The sequence below is a fragment of the Heterodontus francisci genome, chromosome 6, assembly GCF_036365525.1.
Source record: "Heterodontus francisci isolate sHetFra1 chromosome 6, sHetFra1.hap1, whole genome shotgun sequence".
Taxonomy (NCBI): domain Eukaryota; kingdom Metazoa; phylum Chordata; class Chondrichthyes; order Heterodontiformes; family Heterodontidae; genus Heterodontus; species Heterodontus francisci.
In genome coordinates, this window is record NC_090376.1 from 52,882,218 (window position 1) to 52,901,011 (window position 18,794).

An 18,794-nucleotide genomic window follows, 5' to 3' on the forward strand; every position below is an offset into this window, starting at 1 on the left:
GATAGTTAGGAGTAGAATACTTATCAAAGATGAGTACCTGGAGCAATCTGAGGAAAATTGCTGATAGGTTATAATCTACGTAGTTATTTCTGATGGGGTTTGTATTAGGAAGACCCTGTACATCCTTCATGATGGTAAACTAGCCATTCTAATTTAAAATCAAAGCAGTTGCTTCTAATTTGTGGTATTTGAGTGAAATGGTACAGTGAAGAGCTGAATGTCAAACATAGTCAATGAGTGATAAAGTGCTGGCAGGAATGGAATTGAAATTTTCTCTCTTTTGGTATTCATTTGTTTTCTAGCAAGTATTCAATTCATACCAAAAAAGTGTTGACACATTGGGCGAAATTTTACAGACTTAGTCCCTGCCAGTGTGGCAGGACCATAGTGGGTCGGGAATCCGAATGGTGTAGGAGCAGGCTTGGTCAAGGCTCTTTAACTGAGCCATGGCATTACCATCCCACTTCCGGGTTCCCCAACCAATCAGGGAGAGTGGGCGGCATGACACATCCAAGGAATGATTTCTAATTAAAGTGACGACATATGGGTTACAAGGGCACACTAGCACCTGGATTTTTGAGGCTGCAGCAACCACAGGAATGGAGAGGAGACCTGGGAAGGCTGCTCCCTAGGTCTCTCACTCTTACCTGAAGGCCCTGCTACAGGATCTGCAGTGAGGTGAGCTCTTCCAAGGACAGGAGGAAGAGGACAGCCTCACCAACCAAGCAGGCATGGATGAAGTGGCTGAAGAAATCAGCAGAGATGTGCTCCCTCCAGCCTGGAGACAGTGCACCAAGAGGATCCAGGATCTCAGGAGGATATGACAGATAAGTACCGTAACACTTTCAGGTGCAAGTCCCATATTCTGACTTGCTGAGCATTCTCCTGCACAACACTCCTCAGGACAACACACCTTGCAGCTTCACTCATTCCTCTCTCTGCAGGCACCTCACATCCCCAACTGGACAGCCACCACTCACACTCACCTTAATCATATTGCCCCCTCACACCCATGCCTCACAGTCACCCTCCACAAATGTTGTCCTTCCTTCCTCTCTGCACAAGCCATTATGAACACTAACACCTCTATGCCTTCTCTCCTTGCAGGAGCAGAAAGCACACAACTTGATGAGAGTTAGGGACTTGGGGTTGGGTGAGAGAGGGTCCTCCAGTGGCAGACATCAGTGACTGCAGTGCGTGCTCACCTGGCCCACTGGGAAGGAGGTCTTGTTCCTGAATGCTGCAGATGTCAGCAGCAACCTACCATGAAAACTTGAGCCTCCTGAGGTACCAGTGCTCATGCATGTTGGGAGAGTTGATCCTCTGCCTGTAGACCCTGTGTTGGGACTCTCGCCTCCTTCTAGGTGGATCTCATTGTCCATCTCCTCTGTCCTGTAGAGGGGCAAATGGCTGAGGAAAAGGTAGCTGGTGCTGTTGTTGGTGATGTTGCTTCTCCACTTGTCCCTCTCTCGTCATAGGTAAAAGGTGCCTCCCCTTGCCTGGGAAAATTCCCCCCATTGATCTGGTTATTCTTGCAGGACTACTTGATTTGGTGGAATCAGCACCTGGTGCTTCCTGGTAACATGCTCATGAATTGCCATTACACGCTTCCAAGAAACCTCAAGACCTGGTATTACGTGAATAGGCAAGCGATGTGGTTTGGCTGCACTTTAACCCCAGCATATCCCATGAATTTCTACACTTGCAACATGTAGTGTGATTTTCTGCAGGAGTGCCAAAATTATGCATCACAGTTCTAGTGACAGTGACAATGTGATGTTAGAGCAATAATAAGTCACTTGCTAAGGCAAAACATTTGTCCTATGAATGGGTTTCAGACTGTCTCATTATGTGGTAAGTTTTTTGTCATTGATTATTACATTAAAAGATTTACTACAGTTTTTGGTTGCTTATTTCCACAACGGGAACATAGTGATCTTACAAATTGCACAGTGTTTCACCAGCAGCTTTGTTGACAAACAGGGGTGAATTCCCATAATAGTAAGGGATCTCTTGATTTGTGCATGACTGGAATTAGGGTTAAGTTGGCTTTATGGGAGTCATTTTCCAACTTCATCTGACAGGGAACCTTGCTTACCAGAAGCACACATAGGAAATTCAAGGTCTAACGAAAGGTCATTGACCTGTTTCTCTCTCCACAGATGCTGCCTGACCTGATGAGTAATTTCCAACATTTTCTCTTTTTATTTTGGAAGCACAAGCATATGCCATGCTGACCATTCAAGGTCTGAAAATCATGTGTCCATATTTCTAATATGTACTTGGAGCAAGCAAAGCTCCTGCAGGCAGTGCAGCTGGAAAGTTACGCTTTACAGCCTTAATCTGTATAATAGAGCTTCTGTTTGCTTTTCATCAGGATGGTGTACTCTCACCCGAGGATGTAGACCTTGTGATGTCAGCAGGTTTAGGAATGCGCTATGCTTTTATGGGACCTTTTGAAACTATTCATCTCAATGCAGAAGGTGAGTGCTGGTTTATTGTATCAAAGTATGTTATCGCAGCACCAAAGTACTATTACAATAAAATCATTCTTATTTGCTAGAGAAGGGGTTAAGCAGATCAAGGTTTTGATAACATTAAAGAACATGAAGTTCCGAAGAAGGGTCACTGACCCGAAACGTTAACTCTGCTTCTCTTTCCACAGATGCTGCCAGACCTGCTGAGTGAATCCAGCATTTCTTGTTTTTGTTTCAGATTTCCAGCATCCGCAGTATTTTGCTTTTATTAAAGAACATGGGTCAGGTTATGATGTTGATGTTTATCAGTGATTTTTTTCCTAAAATGCTCAAATATCACTGGAACCGGAATGTTGAAAGATGGTGGTTAGACCTTTCTGGTTTGCCTCTTTGCCTTCCCTGAATCAGATCAGTGACTGTGTAATGCAAAATTCGAATGACTGAAAAAATGAGCTAAAGTAAGGTCAGAAGCAGAAGTCTACAGTCAAAAGGAAGGGAAAAAGAATGTAAAATTGAAGGAATAAATAGGTTTAAGAAAAAAAAACAAGTTGGAGAATATCTCAAGATTGTCTTTGGAAGGAAATGGTGGATGAAATGATCAAATATTTTGCTTCTGTTTTCATTATAGAGGATACAAAAACATTCCTGTAATAGCCGGAAATCAGGAGGTGGAAGGAAGAGAGGAACTTGGTGAAATTACAATCACCAGGGAAGCGGTACTAACCAAACTGATGGAGCGGCGGGCTGACAAGTCCCCCTATCATGATGGGCTTCATCCTAGGGTCTTAAAGGAGGTGGCTAATAAAGTAGTAGATGTGTTGGTGGTAATTTTTCAAAATTCAATAGATTCTGGAAAGGTTCCATTAGACTGGAAAATAGCAAATATAATCCCTCCATTCAAGAAGGTGGGGGAGGCAGAAAACAGGTAACTATAGGCCAGTTAGCTTGATGTCTGTCATGGGGAAGGTGATAGAATCGATCATTAAGGAGGCTATAGCTGGGCACTTAGTAAAACTCAAGGTAATCGGGAATAGTCAGCATGGCTTTGTGAAAGGGCGATCATGTTTAACCAATCTTTGAAGGAGTAGCATGTGCCGTGGATAAAGGGGAGCGTGTTGACATACTGTACTTGGATTTCCAGAAGGCATTTGACAAGGTGCCACATAAAAGGTTGTTGCGCAAAGTAGGAGCTCATGGTGTAGTGGGTAATAGCATGGCTAGAAGTTTGGCTGGCTGACAGAAAACAGAGAGTATGCATAACAATTTTTTTTATTCATTCATGGGATGTGGGTGACGCTGGCCAGGCCAGCATTTATTGCCCATCCTAATTGCCCTTGAGAAGGTGGTGGTGAGCTGCCTTCTTGAACCGCTGCAGTCCATTTGGGGTAGGTATACCCACAGTGCTGTTAGGAAGGGAGTTCCAGCATTTTGACCCAGCGACAGTGAAGGAACGGCGATATAGCACCAAGTCAGGATGGTGTGTGACTTGGATGGGAACTTGCAGGTGGTGGTGTTCCCATGTATTTGCTGCCGTTGTCCTTCTAGTTGGTAGAGGTCGCGGGTTTGGAAGGTGCTGTCTAAGGAGCCTTGGTGCATTGCTGCAGTGCATCTTGTAGATGGTACACACTGCTGCCACTGTGCGTTGGTTGTGGAGGGAGTGAATGTTTGTAGATGGGGTGCCAATCAAGTGGGCTGCTTTGTCCTGGATGGTGTTGAGCTTCTTGAGTGTTGTTGGAGCTGCACCCATCCAGGCAAGTGGAGAGTATTCCATCACACTCCTGACTTGTGCCTTGTAGATGGTGGACAGGCTTTGGGGAGTCAGGAGGTGAGTTACTCGCCTCAGGATTCCTAGCCTCTGTCCTGCTCTTGTAGCCACGGTATTTATATGGCTACTCCAGTTCAGTTTCTGATTAATGGTAGCCCCTAGGATGTTGATAGTGGGGAATTCAGCAATGGTAATGCCATTGCATGTCAAGAGGTGATGGTTAGATTCTCTCTTGTTGGTGATGGTCATTGCCTGGCACTTGTGTGGCGCGAATGTTACTTGCCACTTATCAGCCCAAGCCTGGATATTGTCTAAGTCTTGCTGCATTTCTACACGGACTGCTTCAGTATCTGAGAAGTCACAAATGGTGCTGAACATTGTGCAATCATCAGCGAACATCCCCACTTCTGACCTTATGATTGAAGGAAGGTCATTGATGAAGCAGCTGAAGATGGTTGGGCCTAGGACACTACCCTGAGGAACTCCTGCAGTGATGTCCTGGAGCTCAGATGATTGACCTCCAACAACCACAACCATCTTCCTTTGCGCTAGGTATGACTCCAACCAGCGGAGGGTTTTCCCCCTAATTCCCATTGACCTCAGTTTTGCTAGGGCTCCTTAATGCCATACTCGGTCAAATGCTGCCTTGATGTCAAGGGCAGTCACTCTCACCTCACCTCTTGAGTTCAGCTCTTTTGTCCATGTTTGAACCAAGTCTGTAATGAGGTCAGGAGCTGAGTGGCCCTGGCGGAACCCAAATTGAGCGTCACTGAGCAGGTTATTGCTAAGCAAGTGCCGCTTGATGGCACTGTTGATGACACCTTCCATCACTTTACTGATGATTGAGAGTAGGCTGATGGGGCGGTAATTGGCCGGGTTGGACTTGTCCTGCTTTTTGTGTACGGGACATACCTGGGCAATTTTCCACATTGCAGGGTAGATGCCAGTGTTGTAGCTATACTGGAACAGCTTGGCTAGGGGCGCGGCAAGTTCTGGAGCACAGATCTTCAGTACTATTGCCAGAATATTGTCAAGGCCCATAGCTTTTGCAGTATCCAGTGCCTTCAGTCGTTTCTTGATATCATGCGGAGTGAATCGAATTGGCTGAAGTCTGGGATCTGTGATGCTGGGGACTTCAGGAGGAGGCCGAGATGGATCATCAACTCGGCACTTCTGGCTGAAGATTGTTGCAAATGCTTCAGCCTTATTTTTCGCACTGATGTGCTAGGCTCCCCCATCATTGAGGATGGGGATATTTGTGGAGCCACCTCCTCCAGTTAGTTGTTTAATTGTCCACCACCATTCACGGCTGGATGTGGCAGGACTGCAGAGCTTAGATCTGATCCGTTGGTTATGGGATCACTTAGCTCTGTCTATCGCATCCTGCTTACGCAGTTTGGCATGCAAGTAGTCCCGGGTTGTAGCTTCACCGGGTTGACACCTCATTTTGAGGTATGTCTGGTGCTGCTCCTGGCATGCCCTTCTACACTCTTCATTGAACCAGGGTTGGTCTCCTGGCTTGATGGTAATGGTAGAGTGGGGGATATGCCGGGCCATGAGGTTACAGATTGTGGATGAGTACAATTCTGCTGCTGCTGATGGCCCACAATGCCTCATGGATGCCCAGTTTTGCATTGCTAGATCTGTTCGAAATCTATCCCATTTAGCACGGTGATAGTGCCACACAACACGGTGGACGATATCCTCAATGTGAAGGCGGGACTTCGTCTCCACTCCTACCAATACTGTCATGGACAGATGCATCTGTGGCAGGCAGATTGGTGAAGACGAGGTCAAGTATGTTTTTCCCTCGTGTTGGTTCTCCCACCACCTGCCGCAGACCCAGTCTAGCAGCTATGTCCTTTAGGACTCGGCCAGCTCGGTCAGTAGTGGTGCTACCGAGCCACTCTTGGTGATGGACATTGAAGTCCCCCACCCAGAGTACATTTTGTGCCCTTGCACAAGTGCTTCCTCCAAGTGGTGTTCAACATGGAAGAGTACTGAGTCATTAGCTGAGGGAGGGCGGTAGGTGGTAATCAGTAGAAGGTTACCTTGCCCATGTTTGACCTGATGCCATGAGACTTCATGGGGTCCGGAGTCGATGTTGAGGACTCCCATGGCAACTCCCTCCCTACTGTATACCACTGTGCCACCGCCTCTGGTGGGTCCGTCCTGCCGGTGAGACAGGACATACCCGGGGATGGTGATGGCAGTGTCTGGGACAAATGGGTCCATAACACCCCTTGGAATCCAGAACAAGGGGTCACAATCTTAGCGTGAGGCCATTTAGAAGTGAAATCAGGCCACACTTGTTACACAAAAGGATAGTGGAACTGTGTGGAATTTAGTCCCCCAAAAGTCTGTAGGTACAGGGTCAATTGACATTTTCAAAGATGAGATTGACATTATTGGGTAAGGGTATTTAGTAATATGAATCATAAGCAGGCAAATGGAGTTAAGGTAAAGGTCTGCCATGATCAAATTGAGTGGTGGAACAGGCTTGAAGAGCTGAATGTCCTTCTCCTGTTCCTGTGTTCTCTATTTGGAGCATGTAGTAAATTGAAACTGCCAAATACTTGCCTATATTGTAATCTTAGTTAGTTTATTCATTTGCTAGGTCTCAAGAATTACTGTGATCGTTATAATGTGGGTATGAAAAGAGTCTTATCATCTTTTGGACCTGTTCCAGAATTTTCTGGTGAAGTCATGGAGAAAATTAACCAGGTAGGTGGAAAGTCCTTTGTTTGGAATTGGTGATTAAGAGTGATCCTGCCAAGCCTGACTAGCAGCTGGTGGCGCCAGAAAATCCGATGCAGGACCTTGTTTGTTGGATGTGCTCTGGATGTTAGTTTTCCAAAGGACTTTAGGGGGCTTTTTGAGACTTCAGCATGTCCAGGCCTTAAAATCATATTTAGGTTACGTCCTGAAGGACATTTAGATTTTGTGATTTCAGTTAAGGCTTCACCTACAGCACATGCCTCACTCATTAAAAACTGTATGCATTGGGGCTTTTACCATTCTGGTCAGATTAGTGTGCCTTCTGAATAGAAGGAAGGTAAAGTTTCAACAATTTTTTTTCATTTCTGCATTAGTTCATTTTGCTGTCCATGCCTCCTTTTTTGATTTTTATCCTCAACCAAACCTTCCTTCTTACTTTTACATGGCACTTTACAAAGAACTGAGCATGGGTATTCCTTTGGGAGTTACAAAAAGTAATGCACTTAGAAAGAAGTGCTTATGAGGTAATGCAGGTCTAAAAACCCCAAATGCATTCTTGTCACACTGGTTGCTACCTTGGGACATACCTGAAGAGTCTCAACTTTGCCAACTCTACTTCACAATACAGACGACCACAGAATTGTGCCATTTGCTGCCTAGTCATTTGCATTTATTATCTGGGTCAAGGATGGCTCTTCTTGTAAAAGTGATGGTTAGCACATGTGACACTATCAAGCCACCCTAAGAGTCATCTACCATATTTAACAGTCTATAGTGCATCTTCCCATTGTATTATCATGCTGCCATCCCTTCGACTTAACATGACTGGCTCACCTATTATTTTTTTTTTTAAGTTTAGCAGTGCTCAAGGGTATCTATTTAAATCCAAGGAGTATAGTAAATAAAGCAGATGAGCTGAGGGCACAGATAAACACGTGGCAGTATGATATCATAGCTATTACGGAAACATGGATTAAGGAGGGACAGGAATGGCAGCTCAACATCCTGGTTACAGGGTTTTCAGATGCGATAGGGAGGGGGATAAGAAAGGAGGAGGAGTGGCAATTTTCGTCAAGGAAACAATTACAGCTGTGAGGAGGGATGATATGTTGGAAGGTTCATCAAATGAGGCCATATGGATTGAGCTAAGGAACAAAAAAGGGGCAGTCACACTGCTGGGAGTGTACTATAGACCCCCAAACAGTCAAAGGGAGATAAAAGAGCAGATATGTGGGCAGATCTCTGAGAAGTGCAAGAACAATAGGGCAGTAATAGTAGGGGATTTTAACTACCCCAATATTAACTGGGATAGTTTTAGCATGAAAGGAATTGAGGGAGCAGAATTCTTGAGGTGCACTCAGGAGAACTTTTTTGGCCAGTATGTAGCAAGTCCAACAAGAGAGGGCGTAGTTTTAGACTTCATTTAAGGAAATTAAGATGGGCAGGTGGAAGGAGTGGCAGTGGGAGAGCATTTTGGTGGTAGTGATCATAATTCAGTCAGTTTTAACGTAATTATGGAAAAGGACAGAGATAGAACAGGAGTTAGAGTTCTCAATTGTGGCAAGGCCAATTTTACTAAACCGAGAAGTGATTTAGCGAAAGTGGACTGGAAACAGCTACTTGAAGATAAATCAGTGTCAGAGCAGTGGGAGGCATTCAAAGGGGAGATTCAAGGGGTTCAGAGTAAATATGTTCCCACAAAGAAAAAGGTTGAGATGTCCAAATTTAGAGCCCCATGCATGTCAAGGAACTTACAGGGTAAGATAAGGCAGAAAAAGAAAGCTTATGTCTGACACCGAGAACTCAATACTACAGAAAACCGAGAGGAGTATAGAAAGCGGAGGGGCGAAATCATAAAGGAAATTCGGAAAGTAAAGAGAGGGCAGGAAAGAATATTGGCAAGCAAAATCAAGGTGAACCCAAAGATGTTTTATCAATACATTAAGAGAAGAGGATAACTAAGGAGAGAGTACGGCCCATAAAAGACCAAAAAGGTAACCTATGTGTAGGGGCGGAAGATGTTGGTATGGTTCTTAATGAATACTTTGCATCAGTCTTCACAAAAGAGTAAAGGTCTGCAAAGGAAACCCAACCCAATCCCGAATGCCGGACCCGGAAGTGCAACCTGACCCGACCCAAACCTGACACGTGTTGGGTCCTGTCGGGGTTGGGTCGGGTAGCAGGCCTTTACCCATGTACTGATGTACTTTTCAATGTACTTTGGCAGACATACCAATTTCAACAATATATGTTTGTGCAAATTAGAGTTCCCCATCTGTCAATCATTCTATCAGCAAAACACACAAATTGCTTCCCCAGAAAGTAGGTGGTAAATTTGAGGTCAAGGTTCCCTGGTCTCCCTTGCATCAGCCAACTTCAGAGTAGTCACAGCAACAGTTAAGGAGTAGGTCGACAACTTGTCTGTTTTTTGAAGTTTGGTGCATGGGTGAGGGAGATAACCCTAAAAAGTTGAAAAGTATGACTTTGAAGATGCTGGAAAAGCATGAAAACTATGTTTAAGACTAAAATAACTGTTAATCAGTGTCAGAAAACTAGTCAGAAAATAGGGAAACATATCCCTTTTTTAATGCAGGAAAATAAACCAAAAGAGGTCATTTAATTGTATGGAAAATGGCTTCTACAAGTAAAGATTACATTTGGTGTTTCTGAAAAGTTTTAATGGATTGAAATTATTTTGGTGAAATGGACAATTTTTCTCAATCTGCATTTTCGACATGTAATGTAATGACATGTATATAACCATCTTGAATAATTTTAACAACCTAGGCAATGTCTCAAAGGATTCCACCTGATCCAGAAAACCTCAATGCACAAAGACAGTGGAGAGACTCTCGTTTAGCTGCTCTTGCGAAGTTGAATAAGGATATGAAGTCAGACTGCAAGTGAATCAAGTTCCTAGAGAGTCGAGACTTGTATCTCATATCTGTGACCCCTTAAAAATATATTGCGATGTAAAAGATGCAGTTATATAATTTGTCTTAACATTATTGTTAACTTTGATTTGTCTCCATTTCATATCCTTATGAACTGAATCATTTGTGTATCGCATTTTCAATTAGATTTGACTTTTTAAAAAAGGCAATGTTGGTTTTAAGAGCAAAATACCTGTCAATATATATTTGTCTGTATTTAGATTACAGCTATTTTTAACTTTTTAGAAATGAATTTTATTAATCACTACAAAAACCTTTCTAGTCTTGTACATTGAAGTACTCTGGTAAGACTAAATCTATTGGATTTGAGTAAACTAGACCATTGAACTGCACCTGAGCTGAAAGTGGTCAATAAAGTTTCCAAGTTATAATTTTTTCTTGTTAAAAACATAAATTCCATTTGCAAGCTAAAACTGGCATTATCTACATTATACAAAATAAAAAATGCATTGAGCCTAATTAGAATTTGTTCTTTTTAAATCAGAATGCCATAAGCTTCCTTTTTGCTAAAATTAGTGAACAAACTCATGACTGTAATGTGGGGAACTCTGCTCTTTACTCATTTACTATTTCTCTAAAATTAGCATACTGTGGAAAATATACCCAATCATGTTTTATCACCTTAACATATTTAAGGATGATCCTTTAATGTGAGCGGTTTCTCTTTCTATGGTCTTATTAGCCAATGAAAGTCTTTTTAAAAATTTGTTTGTGGGATATGGGCATCGCTGGCTAATAAAGGATTGGATAATGCAAGACATGATGGTTCATCTTGTGACACAGTCTGGGTGGGTGGGTATGGTTTCAGGAGCTCCCTTAAATATGACTGGAACATCAATAAAAAGTTTCTGACTGAGAATAAGCTATACTTGTACTCATTCTCTAAGATTTTACAACAACTTGCATTTATATAGCATCTTAACAGAAAAATGTCCCAAGGTGCTTCTGTTATGAAAGTGATTCTGTTTTTATTAAAAATATTTTTAAAGGAATTCATAGTCAAACTGAATAAATGTTGGACCAGTTTTTTTAAAAGAGTTAGAACAGGGCCAATCAAGGATAGTAGTGGGAAGTTGTGTGCGGAATCAGAGGAGATAGGGGAAGCGTTAAATGAATATTTTTCGTCAGTATTTACAGTAGAAAAAGAAAATGTTGCCGAGGAGATTACTGAGATACAGCCTACTAGGCTAGATGGGATTGAGATTCACAAGGAGGAGGTGTTAGCAATTTTGGAAAGAGTGAAAATAGATAAGTCCCCTGGGCCAGATGGGATTTATCCTAGGATTCTCTGGGAAGCCAGGGAGGAGATTGCAGAGCCGTTGTTGTTGATCTTTATGTCGTCATTGTCGACAGGAGTAGTGCCGGAGGACTGGAGGATAGCAAATGTTGTCCCCTTGTTCAAGAAGGGGAGTAGAGACAGCCCTGGTAATTATAGACCTGTGAGCCTTACTTCGGTTGTGGGTAAAATGTTGGAAAAGGTTATAAGAGACAGGATTTATAATCATCTTGAAAAGAATAAGTTCATTTGCGATAGTCAGCACGGTTTTGTGAAAGGTAGGTCGTGCCTCACAAACCTTATTGAGTTTTTCGAGAAGGTGACCAAACAGGTGGATGAGGGTAAAGCCGTGGATGTGGTGTATATGGATTTCAGTAAGGCGTTTGATAAGGTTCCCCACGGTAGGCTATTGCAGAAAATACGCAAGTATGGGGTTGAAGGTGATTTAGAGCTTTGGATCAGAAATTGGCTAGCTGAAAGAAGACAGAGGGTGGTGGTTGATGGCAAATGTTCATCCTGGAGTTTAGTTACTAGTGGTGTACCGCAAGGTTCTGTTTTGGGGCCACTGCTGTTTGTCATTTTTATAAACGACCTGGATGAGGGTGTAGAAGGGTGGGTTAGTAAATTTGCGGATGACACGAAGGTCGGTGGAGTTGTGGATAGTGTCGAAGGGTGTTGTAGGGTACAGAGGGACATAGATAGGCTGCAGAGCTGGGCTGAGAGATGGCAAATGGAGTTTAATGCGGAGAAGTGTGAGGTGATTCACTTTGGAAGGAGTAACAGCAATGCAGAGTACTGGGCTAATGGGAAGATTCTTGGTAGTGTAGATGAGCAGAGAGATCTTGGTATCCAGGTACATAAATCCCTGAAAGTTGCTACCCAGGTTAATAGGGCTGTTAAGAAGGCATATGGTGTGTTAGCTTTTATTAGTAGGGGGATCGAGTTTCGGAGCCACGAGGTCATGATGCAGCTGTACAAAACTCTGGTGAGGCCGCACCTTGAGTATTGCGTGCAGTTCTGGTCACCGCATTATAGGAAGGATGTGGAAGCTTTGGAAAGGGTGCAGAGGAGATTTACTAGGATGTTGCCTGGTATGGAAGGAAGGTCTTACGAGGAAAGGCTGAGGGACTTGGGGTTGTTTTCGTTAGAGAGAAGGAGGAGGAGAGGTGACTTAATAGAGACATACAAGATAATCAGAGGGTTAGATAGGGTGGATAGTGAGAGTCTTTTTCCTCGGATGAGGATGGCAAACACGAGGGGACATAGCTTTAAGTTGAGGGGTGAAAGATATAGGACAGATGTCAGAGGTAGTTTCTTTACGCAGAGAGTAGTAGGGGCGTGGAACGCCCTGCCTGCAACAGTAGTAGACTCGCCAACTTTAAGGGCATTTAAGTGGTCATTGGATAGACATATGGATGTAAATGGAATAGTGTAGGTCAGATGATCGGTGCAACATCGAGGGCCGAAGGGCCTGTACTGCGCTGTAATATTCTAATTCTAATTCTAAAGAGGCATCAAGAGGACACTGAACGAACCTGATTTACAACAATGTTACTGGTTGTCACATGACTCAAGTTGACGAAAGATATCATCGATAGGTAATAGGGGCAGAGAAGTGACAAGTACCTCTTGATTGGACAATCCCAGGGTTGTAAGAGCTGCTGAAGGTTACAAAGATAAAGGCAAGAGTTTTGAACACAAGGATAAGTACTTTAAACTGGAGATGCTCAGGGAACAAACAGCCAATGTAGGTCAACAAGCACAGGGATGAGAGATGAGTAGGACTTGGTGTGGGATATTTTAACAGGCAGCAGAGGTATGAATGAGTAGAAGTTTTTGGAGGGTGTAGGCTGACTAGATAAGCATTGGACTAGTTGAGTCTGGAAATGATAAAGGCATGCATGGGCTGAGGCAGAGATATAGACAGGTAATGTTACAGCGATGGAATTAGGTAGTCTTTGTGATGGAGGATACGGGTTAGAAGCTCAGCTCAAGGTTGGGTGTGATACCGAGGTTTTGAACAGTCTGGTTCAACCTGAGAGAGTTGCCAGGAAGAGGAATAGAATTGGTAGTGAGGGAACTGAGTTTGTAGCAGGGACCAAGGATGATAGCTTCAATCTTTCCAACTTTTAGCTTGAGGAAATTGCAGTTCATTGGTCACACGTCGAACAGCACAGAAGTTGACCCAAGACAGGTGGGGAAAGAGAGCTTAGTTGCAGTGTATTTGTGGGATCTGTGCCAATGGGACATGGGTGGGGTGGGGTGGGTGCTAAAGCCCTGTATTGGGGCACTGGGTTGCAAACCTGGCAGGTTCTTCCCCACTTTTGCGTTTAACCCAGGCAGGTTTGCAGGTGAGTGGAGAACTCCTGTGGAGCTGTCTAGTAAGTAATCAAAATATGCAAAGAAGCAATTAACTGAATTTAACACAGGATTCTGGCTTTCATAGCCAGCTCATTGGTTTCCCAAGCTATATGGAACACACCAGGGTCATCTAGGTGAGAGCACAACGGGGTGAGCTTCTTCAGTGAAACTGATAGACTGGGAAGCCTTCGGCGAGTGAAATTGAATAGTTGAAGCAGGCCTAGGTGAGAGACTGCTGCCTACAGTACCTTCTGTGATTGTATTCTTACTACTTGACAGGTGATTTCCAACTTATTGGAAGTCAGTTCACCTGTCTTGAACTTCACTCACCTTGATCTCACGACCCTGCTGTCAGCCTTCACTGCAGCATAGGAGCAGCTTATGCAACTCCACCTTGGACCTCTGTTGAGGAACAAGAGGAGCAGCAGGAGCAACATCAGCAGCACCATAAGCTACCTTCTCCTTAGCTACATGCCGCTCCACAGGATAGATGGAATGGACACACAGATCCAGCTCGAAGGAGGCAACACCTCCAACATCGGGTCCGCAGGCAGAGGATCAACTCTCTAAATATGTGTGAGCACCAACGCCTCAGGAGGCTCAGGCTTTCAAGGCAAGTTGTTGCTGATATCTGCAACCTCCTGGAACAATACCTCCATCCCTGTGAACCAGATGGGCATGCATTTCCTGGGCGGTCAAGGTAGCTATCAGTGGAGGTTCCCTCCCCCATGCCATTCCTGTTCTTTCCCTGCCCTGGAGTTCTGTGCCCTCTTCTGCAAGGAGAGAAAGAAGAAAGTCGACTGTCTGAGAAATAGATTGTGTGGAAAAGAGGGAAGGACAAATTAGCATTGAAAGGGAGGAGTTATTAGTGGTTTTAGCAGGCTTAAAAGTGGATAAATCCCCAGGCCCAGATGAGATGTATCCCAGGCTGCTATGTGAGGCAAGGGAGGAGATAGCAGGGGCTCTGACACAAATTTTCAAATCCTCTCTGGCCACAGGAGAAGTGCCAGAGGACTGGAGGACAGTGAATGTGGTACCATTATTCAAGAAGGGTAGTAGGGATAAACCAGGTAATTACAGGCCAGTGAGTCTAAAATCAGTAGTAGGGAAACAATTGGAAAACATTCTGAGGGACAGGATTAATCTCCACTTGGAGAGGCAGGGATTAATCAAGCATCGTCAGCATAGCTTTGTCAGGGGGAGATCATGTCTAACAAATTCGACTGAATTTTTCGAGGAGGCGACCAGGTGTGTAGAAGAGGGTAAAGCAGTTGATGTAATCTACATGGACTTCAGTAAGGCTTTTGATAAGGTCCCGCATGGGTGATTGGTTAAGAAGGTAAGAGCCCATGAGATCCAGGGCAATTTGGCAAATGGGGTCCAAAAAATTGGCTAAGTGACAGGAGGCAGAGGGTGATGGTCGAGGGTTGTTTTTGCGATTGGAAGCCTGTGATCAGTGGTGTACCGTAGGGATCTGTGCTGGGACCCTTGCAGTTTGTAGTGTACATTAATGATTTAGACGTGAATATAGGAGGTTTGATCAATAAGTCCGCAAGTGACACGAAAATTGGTGGTGTCGTAAATAGTGAGGAGGAAAGCCTTAGGTTGCAGGATGATATAGATGGGCCGAGCAGTGGCAAATGGAATTTAATCCTGAGAAGTGTGAGGTGATGCATTTTGGGAGGACTAACAAGGCAAGGGAATGTACAATGGATGATAGGACCATAGGAAGTACAGAGGGTCAGAGAGACCTTGGTGTACTTGTCCATAGATCACTGAAGGCAGCAGCACAGGAGATTAGGTGGTTAGGAAGGCATATGGGATACTTGCCTTGATCAGCCGAGGCATAGAATCTAAGAGCAGGGAGGTTATGATGGAGCTGTATAAAACGCTAGTTAGGCCACAGCTGGAGAACTGTGTACAGTTCTGGGCACCACACTATAGGAAGGATATGATTGCACTGGAGAGGGTGCAGAGGAGATTCACCAGGATGTTGCCTGGGCTGGAGCATTTCAGCTATGAAGAGAGACTGGATAGGCTAGGGTTGTTCTCCTTAGAGCAGAGAAGGCTGAGGGGGGACCTGATTGAGGTATACAAAATTATGAGCAGCATAGATAGAGTAGATAGGAAGAAACGTTTTCCCTTAGCGGAGGTATCAATAACCAGGGGGCATAGATTTAAGGTAAGGGACAGGAGGTTTAGAGGGAACTTGAGGAAAAATGTTTTCACCCAGAGGGTGGTTGGAATTTGGAACACACTGCATGAAGGGGTGGTAGAGGCAGGGACCCTCACAACATTTAAGAAGTATTTAGGTGAGCAGTTGAAACGCCATAGCATACAAGACTATGGGCCAAGTGCTTGAAAATTGGTTAGAATAGATAGGCTTGATGACTGGCGCAGACATGGTGAGCCGAAGGGCCTGTTTCTGTGCTTTATAACTCTATGACAATATTGTGGCATGGGTGTGAGCTGGCATATAGATGAGGATGAGTGAGAGAGTTGGCTGTTCAGATGGGAATGTGAGGAAGTGCCTGGAGAGAGAAGAATGAGTGGAGCTGCAAGCTGTGTTGGGCTGAGGAGTGTTGTGCAGGAGAAGGCTGGGAAAGTTCCTCTATTGGGCTTGGCACCTGAAAGTGGGATGCCACTTACCTTTCCTGTGCTCCTGAGGTTCTTGAACCTTGGAGCACTGTTTCCAGGTTCAATGAACCACACTCCTGTTGCTCACTTCCTTGGCCACTTCCAGCCACACCTGCTAGGTTGGAGAGGTTGGCCTCTTCCTTCCATCCTTGGGAAAGATCACCACTTCAGCCTGCAGTAGAACCTCTAGGTAAGATTCTGAGACCCAGGGGGGCAACCTTCCCATGTCTCCATTCCTGTTGCTGAAGCCACAGGAGTCATGTATAGTTCAGTCATTCTTTCCCCTGCCGGGGTCGCTTTAACTAAAAATACTTCTTTTGACAGATTTGCCACATCATCCCACCTACCCTCTGTGGTCAGGAAACCCAGAAGTGGAATGCTAATGCTGTGGCTGAGTTAAAGAGCTACAGCAAAGCCCGCTGACAATAATTGAGTTTCCAACCCAGCAACTGGTGTCCCCACTGTGTTAAGGGTCTGTTCTGTTAGGATTCTGCTCCATGTCTTTTTCAGATTAATGTTAACACCATGGATCTCCCTACAGCTGCAATACAGCATACCATGACTGATCCGGGAACAAGTGAGCTGGTATATAACTACATTATTACATAGAATATATAGCACAGAAACAACGGATCGTTGGTGACTTTTAAAAAGAGATTTTTGTTTCAGAAATGTTCTATACAAATTTGACCTTTATTTTTAATGGTATAAATATGTAAAGGGTTCTGTTTTTATTTCTCAGTGAAGAAATAGAGTAGTAACTTGGCATGGGAGTTTATAGCAATGCAATTTCTGTTGTTTTCTTCCCCTTCCCAAGGTCTATATGAGTCAGAAGCTATTGTCGTAATGTAGCACCAGATTTACCCATCATCTGGAATGAAATTTTTAATATAAAGCCACGCCCGAAAGAAGCTTTTGAAATGGAGTGCAATGCCACTTTGAGTGAAAGCAGCAATGCATAAAATCTAAATTAGAAATAATATAATGGAGTGTACAATCCACCTGAGTCTGATTTACACTAAAGTATTTGTCAATTTACAAAAAGGAGTAGAAATGTGGTGACATAACAGAAATGCCTATAGAATTCTAATTTCAGATGACTATCTTATGTGAGTAATAAGAGGAATTGTCTATATAAGGAGCAGGAGGATTAAGAATTGCATGATGGAAAGCCACAGTGGTTGAAATGGTTGGAAGCACTGATGAGCACCATGAGTTAGACTTCAGCTTCAATTGACACACACACACACATGATTTTTTTCCCATTAGTATTAATGGTTAGCTTTCTCTAAAAACTGATTGCCTTCCTGTTTTCTGTTTTGACTTTCTTCAGTCAAATCTGGAAAAAGATCAAAGACCTTCCAACACAAAGGGTGTGAGATGTTTATCAATTACTGAGACAACCTAACAAATTGCTCTGATGAAGTTCTGATGAAAGGTTACTGACCTGAAACATTAACTCTGCTTCTCTCTCCACAGATACTGCCAGACAAATTGCTTATTGTTGGCCATCTTTGGAGAAGAGAACTGTTATTAATGCAATAAGTACCTTTTGTCTAGGTGCCTTATTTTACTTGTTTTAAAAACCCAACATTAAAAGTAATGTTACTTTAATGTGACAGTGATCAAGATATCTGTTTCTCTGTATGACCAATAGAAATAAATAGTACAGCTGAGTTTTCATCACACCACCATAGCTTATGAGCAGCTCGCAACTAGTTTGTACTTTCCCCTTGTCCACTTCTGGCTACTGTGCATCTCCTCCCTTCCCTCACCATTTGTGGAAGAGCTTTAAGCCATCACAGCCTGCATTCTGGAATCCTGTACCTAAACTCCTTCACGTTTAAAACCCTCCCCAAAATTTCTTGATCACGCCTTTGGTCATTTTCTCAACCCTTCTAACTTTTCCCACATCTAATTTTTCCCGCATCATTTCCAAAGTGCCTTGAGATATTTTGTTACTTTTTAATGGGATTTGTGTGACACTGGCAAGGCCAGATGTATTACCTACCCCTAATAGCCCTGGGAAGGTGGGGTGGAATTTCTGTTTGAACTGTTATAGTCTCTGTTCTCAAGCTGTTCCAAGATGGTATTAGGGTAGGGAATTCTAGAATTTTGATCCTGTAAGTTTGAAGGAATGATGTTGCTGCTCTTGTCCTTTTCAGTGCTGAGGTCAAAGGGCTGTGTGGTGCTGTTGAACTTGACAGTTGCTAAAGTGCATCCTGTATAAAGCAATTGCTGTAATCACAGTAATTCACAGGTGGTTGCGGCGGTGAATATAATGTATAGTGGCAGGGGCGCTGATCAAGCAGATTACTTTGTCCTGGATGGTGTTGAACTTCTTGAGTGTAAATGTGGCTGCACCCATCCAGGATTTGCTGAGTGTGCTATCATAGTACTGACATCAGTCTTATAGTTGGTAGCAATGCTTGGAGCAATCTAGCCGTGAGCCACTACCCTACTGTTGATGTGGCTGGTTCAGTTCAGCTTCCAGTCAATGGTTAAATCCCTCCCTGCCTCTAGGACGTAACTGGCTATTAAAGATAAAGGGGAGGTAATTGGGCCTTTTTTGTTTGGAGATGTTCTTGGCCTGGCACTTGCATGGA

The 18,794-nt window shown here is 43.8% G+C and overlaps 1 protein-coding gene across 3 annotated transcripts in view; it reads left to right on the forward strand.

Moving 5' to 3' along the window:
• cryl1 (crystallin, lambda 1) overlaps positions 1-10,776 on the forward strand; it is a 119,564-nt gene extending 108,788 nt beyond the window's left edge. For all 3 annotated transcript variants that reach the window (XM_068033671.1, XM_068033669.1, XM_068033668.1), the window contains 3 exons: positions 2,378-2,483; positions 6,860-6,966; positions 9,748-10,776. In XM_068033671.1, coding sequence (XP_067889772.1) covers positions 2,378-2,483; positions 6,860-6,966; positions 9,748-9,867 — 333 coding nt within the window. In that variant the 3' untranslated portion in view covers positions 9,868-10,776. The remainder of the gene's footprint in view (positions 1-2,377; positions 2,484-6,859; positions 6,967-9,747) is intronic.
• Positions 10,777-18,794: the final 8,018 nt, after the last annotated feature.